We start from the raw sequence: 5,380 nt of genomic DNA on the forward strand, positions 1-5,380 counted from the left end.
ATAGTGGTGCTGTGGCCATATTGGTAACATAGAAAGCTGTTACCACCGAGTTTAATTTGCGCACGGGTTAAAGGATGCAACATAATAGTTCTTGTTTCTTTATCCAGTTTAGATAAAGTCAGCAACAATCCTAGGGAAGAACCAAATTGCATTCTCTGATCAACTTCTGGGAGACAAAGTTCTTAAGACTTGCCTTTTTTTCATATTGTAAACCTCACAGATGATACAATCCTCCTGATGAGATGCAGACATAAGCAATGGAAAATGCCTTGATCGACTGGTAAAGTTGTTTTTCGTTGCGACTGATCTCCATGACTAGCAAACTGCACCAAGATCTAAGCGATAGAGGTAACAAGTTGTTGAGGAAGACTCACAAACTGCACCAAGAGCAACAAAATCCTCCATTGAAACTACCCTTCTAAGTGATAGAGGGAACAAGGTCTTGAGGAAGACTCGACCAGTCAGCCATCAGGAGATGCAATAGTAGTAGCACAAGAGAGGCTAGAGAGCCTGTGCCTTATATGTTGCGGCCAAAGAGGGAGAAGCCTATGTTCTTCTACCAACTTACAGCCTCATATTAATTTTTGGGTATTTCAATTTTCAATCCACTTGTTTATCTGGGTAAATAACACTACACGACGTTGTGACCATCACACCAAACAAAATTTTAAGGTAGAAGCTAACTTCATTCTTTTCATATAATATATCAGTAATTTTGTATTCCTCGTTGACAGTTCATGGTAAGACAAATATTTACTTGTTCTGTTTTTCCCTAGTGAATTCTAAAACCAGAATTTGTGGCTGCACTTTTTCTTTCAAATTTGGCAGGAAGCTGGAACTGCACCTGCTGAGAGATGTTTGATGAATATTGTTGGTTGCTAATCCTTAACCGCGGTTGCAAATCACTGCGTTTAAGGCCTCATCAAGGAAGCTAATTAATCAATGAGCTTGAACCTCTTCGTAATCCCTTGATGTTTTCCTCCGACTCAAACAATTAGAAAATCGAGGAAGCTTCAACATGGTATTTACTCTGTCAACTTCTTTAAGGGCGTTCCACTCTTCCTTTGCATCTTGTGAGACATTACAATTCAACACAGTATCTTTCCAGTCCTCCGTCATCTTGCTGTTAATCTCGGAAGCAGTGCCTCCCTGATCGCTTACAATGTTCGATCTTGTGCTATAATAAGAAAGTGAGAGCTGAGAGTCATTCGCTTTGCCCAGACGGCTCACGTGGGATGTCGAATGTGTTAATGAAGAAGCAGGTTTGTCTTTCAGATACAAGCATATAGCTGCGCAGTCATCAATTTTTGATGCTGGGAACTTTCGTTTCCATGCTCTAACCGCACGCCTTACTAGTAATTCTGCTGCCATGGACCGCTTCCTTGCTGAAGCAACTATCTTTACCACATCAGTGTTTGTTAAAGCATCCCACACCTGCGCAACGCACACCATCAATATCTTAATGTAGCTTGATAAATGTTAAGAGTTACCAAATATATTCTACATAAATAAAACTGTCACATCACTTCGTAAATAAATTGAATGACCGTAACAATACTTGTAGACAAAAGAAAAATAAAAGTCCTATGAAGCAAAACGCCGAAGCCATTGAAGAAAACAAACAAATCAAGCCCTACAAAGGGAAGAACTGAACACTACGAAGCTAAAAACTCCACTCTGTGAAGCAAGAAACTACAGAAAGAAAAAAAACCCCGATCCTTATGAACAAAATAACCAACCATTCGAAGAAAATCCAGACCCAATGAAGCAAACCGAACCCTATGAAGCGAAAAACAAATACTTAATTGAAGGGACATTCAGGCTCTTGCTTTCTTACCCCATCAGTTGCCAGGACCACAAATTCGTCATCGCTTGATATCTTCCTGTAGAAAACTTCAGGAATTGAGATCAGGCCATAATCTTTGACACAGAAATCCCCGAAAGCCCTCGCCATTGCTAGACCAGGGCAATCTTCATCCGGCATCCATAATCTATACACTTGTGGTTCTTCATCCACTGATAAAATCCTGCCTTTGCATTTCATAATTCTCTCAGCTTCACCTGAATTTCATCAGTAGCAAAAAACAAGAACAATCAAACTCAAAAACTTGATCAAAATCATCATGCAATTCTTAAGGAAATGTTAAGTGAAGTGATTTCCGCACACAACTCTCTCCGCTTGCACACCCATCAAAGGAAAATCAATGGGACAAACATAAACAGGGTGTGCAGAAGGAGAGAGAGGTAAGCGGAAATCATTTCCCGATATTAAGAGCACTAGTACTAAACATACTTGGAGTATCAGGTTTCAAATCAACCGTGAGCTGGACAGGAACGATTTGGTTTTTTTCTCCTGATCTAGTTCCAAGAACCGCACGAGAATCGCCTAAGTTGGCAATCACCAAATTATCACCCTGAAAATGAAACAGCATAAAATTAAAAAAAAGAAAAAGTAATTTTATTGAATTGCTCTCCAAACTTGGAGTGCAAGAAATAAAGTGTACCTGTTTAACTACAGTTACTGCAGTTGAACCGCTGCAGAAGCTATCAATGGTGTTGTCAACGCTAAGTTCCTCGTCCATTTCCTCGAATGATTTGACAAAACTGGCTTCCCATGACGGAAGAGAGATATTGCGACTGGGTTTCCTGTCGTGATTATTCCCGTTGTTTGCATTGATCTCGCTTCCGGCAACATCAATGTCGCTGAATATGCCAGTGTTGAGCTGGTAAATTTTGATGATTTCCGAGAGTTTCGAGGGTAAATTATCACGTACGCATCTTGCAACTTTGTGCCCTTCGGGGCCATGACCATCAAACACACCGCAGAAGTACATGCCGTTCTCAGTAAAGTCCTAAAAAATTCATTGACATAAAACTTCAGTTAAATTCATATATAAAGGACTAGTAAAGAACAAGTTTTGCAGAAAATAGGAGACCAAGAAGATTTTAAATACATTATGAACAAACAAAAAACCGTAAACGACATGTTTACTCAATTGGAATGAAGATTTGATTACGGATTGTAATGTAGATTTCTATATATTAGATTACGAATTATAATGTGGAACATGTATTTTTGGAATCCATACGTGTTAATAAACACAGTAGAGATCAGAAATCAGCACAAATGTAAAACCAAAAAAAAAAGAAAAAGAAAAGAAAAATAAACCAACAAAATTGAAAAGAGACAAATTGATTAAAGGTACCTCCCAAACTGTCATGGCATCTTGATTGATCCCTTTTCTTCCTTGCTGGGTGTACATGGAGATGTTCCTAGAACACCCTTGCAACCTTATGCGGGCCCCATCGTCCCCACACCTTACATTATCCTCCTCCTCCTCCTCAGCCTCGTAGTACTCATTCCGATGGGCCACACCATCATCCTCCATGTACCCTCCTCCATACGATCTCTCCTTGGTACAACAAGCTCCCATGTCTCTCCAGAAATTAAATTAATCAAGCCTCTCACAAAAATGATTGTTCCCAATAAAATGGGAGAAGAGGAATGATGGGGACCCACCAGAAACCAATCAACACCCGAAAGGAAAAAATTGGGTGAAGATGCAAAGGAGGGGGAAGAGAATTGAATGGTGATGGTGTATTTGTGGAGAAATCGGAACTGATTGATATATTTCTCGAAATCAGAACATATTTTTTAAAAGGAAAGAAGGATGAAACGTAAATCGTAGATATTGCAATATGCATGCAACGAGTCAATCAAGCTTCATGTCGTGTGTTGTTGGAGGTTTTACATGTTGTGAAGGAGATGGTTATGTTCTCTTAAATCTCGACGTGCTTTTGATCACAAGAAATTGTTGCAGGATAATCACAATAGTACCCTTTTGGTCTTTGCCAAGGAGGAAGATAGTAATCCTAAATTTACATATCCTCCCAAATGTCTTTAGCTAATCAGAGTACTTAAACCATAATTAGGTACAAAATCTTCCCTATATCGTAGTTGATCGACCAAAATTAAATCCTATTTAAAGTGCATGCACATTAGTGTTTTAGATTTGTATGTGCTTTAGTCAAATGATAACGTGAGATTTGGGATCGCCAAATTCGTAAAGTTCGGATTTTCTACTTGAATTTTGAACTAAAAGCGTTCCTCTTATCTTAATTAATTTTAACAAAACCTTTTACCAGCCGTTAGATGAAAGTCGAATCGTTATAGTCCATACCCCTATCATTTTAGTAGATCTTTTTTTAACTAATCACTACTAAATTCGTTTTATTTTGGTGGTAAAGCAACAACTATTCTTTTTATTTTTAATCATACACTCAACGCTGAATTCATCTTGAAACGTCACAACAATATAACATTGGGTTTAAGCAAATTGCTCGTTGACGTAGTCAATCAGATGGTTCGAACCATATAATTAGTTTAGCTTATGACCATCCTATTCAAAGATATATTTGATTAGGATTTAGCGCTATAATCTAGTGTTATTCCTCTTCACTTGTAAGCGACAGGTCTAGTGGTTCGATTCTCGCCAAAAACGAGTTTGAACCACATTATTACTAGTTCATTGTGATGCTAAACCCACCCACTCTCTATTAGTATAAATAATATCATTTGTTAAAAAAAAAAAAAAGATATATTTGATTAGCAACTAACGCTTTATCATGTAAATGTGTAGTCTTCACAACTGTAGTTAGTGGATAACTCGACTTAAAAGTGTGTCTCCCTATTTGTTGTGTGATTTTTTTTTCTTTATAAAATCATTTGCATATGGTGTTTCACAGCTTGTTTTGCAAGTATATGCATTTACGTTTTAGTTTAGAGAAGTCAAGCTTTACTTCGCCCCTTCCGCTCTTTTCTTCGTATACACTAGCATTTGTCTACACATTTTGTGTGTATGAATACATCTTTTTAGAAAATGAGGAGGAGAGAGGGAGAAAGAATGTGGGAGGAGTGGGAGGTTTTTGTTTTTGGTTATTTATTTATTTTTATAATATTAGAGGAATTTTAACATTACCTGTAGGTGAGACTTCAATAAAAAATAGTAAAATTTGGACTCATGAAATTACATTATTGCCCATCATTTTTTTCGTGTGATAGAAGACTAAGTTGTCTTTTCACAAAAAAAGTTCCATTAATTAGTAAAGATAATAGCATCAGCCCAATTGATTTTAACAAGTCATACTAGCCCAATGACTAGTTAGAGCATCTCCAAGAGAATCCACGTATGATTTTTTGTTCTCTAACAGAGTTGTCAAATGAGTCTTCCAATTTAGAAAATATCTTGCACTCTCTAGATTTACAAACTCTCTATCTCACGCTTCAAACATTCTCTTTATTATAATAATGTGTCTTTGTCCACTTTTTTCTTAAAAAGAAATGCTAAATAAGGTCGCACAATGAAAGGTACTAAAAATT

The 5,380-nt window shown here is 37.3% G+C and overlaps 1 protein-coding gene across 1 annotated transcript; it reads right to left on the minus strand.

Moving 5' to 3' along the window:
- Nucleotides 1-734: 734 nt before the first annotated feature.
- LOC125467962 (probable protein phosphatase 2C 65) lies at nt 735-3,744 on the minus strand. Its single transcript, XM_048572612.1, has 4 exons — nt 3,207-3,744; nt 2,294-2,852; nt 1,838-2,061; nt 735-1,434 (listed from the first exon to the last, which is right to left on the minus strand). The coding sequence occupies exons 1-4, from the start codon at nt 3,432-3,434 to the stop codon at nt 940-942; spliced, it is 1,506 nt and encodes a 501-aa protein (XP_048428569.1). The 5' UTR covers nt 3,435-3,744; the 3' UTR covers nt 735-939.
- Between the last annotated feature and the right edge of the window lie 1,636 nt (nt 3,745-5,380).

The sequence above is a fragment of a genome, unplaced genomic scaffold (assembly GCF_019419815.1).
Source record: "Pyrus x bretschneideri cultivar Hongxiangsu unplaced genomic scaffold, Pyrus_bretschneideri_v1 Contig11, whole genome shotgun sequence".
Classification (NCBI taxonomy): Eukaryota; Viridiplantae; Streptophyta; class Magnoliopsida; order Rosales; family Rosaceae; genus Pyrus; species Pyrus x bretschneideri.

What these genes read in the sequence shown, in the direction of transcription:
- LOC125467962 (XM_048572612.1), bottom strand. Translation starts at nt 3,434, where the DNA reads ATGGGAGCTTGTTGTACCAAGGAGAGATCGTATGGAGGAGGGTACATG. An exon ending in ATGCCATGACAGTTTGGGAG is followed by an intron (nt 2,853 to 3,206) that starts GTACCTTTAATC and finishes TGAATTTTTTAG; the next exon opens with GACTTTACTGAGAACGGCAT. An exon ending in TTTGAAACCTGATACTCCAA is followed by an intron (nt 2,062 to 2,293) that starts GTATGTTTAGTA and finishes GATGAAATTCAG; the next exon opens with GTGAAGCTGAGAGAATTATG.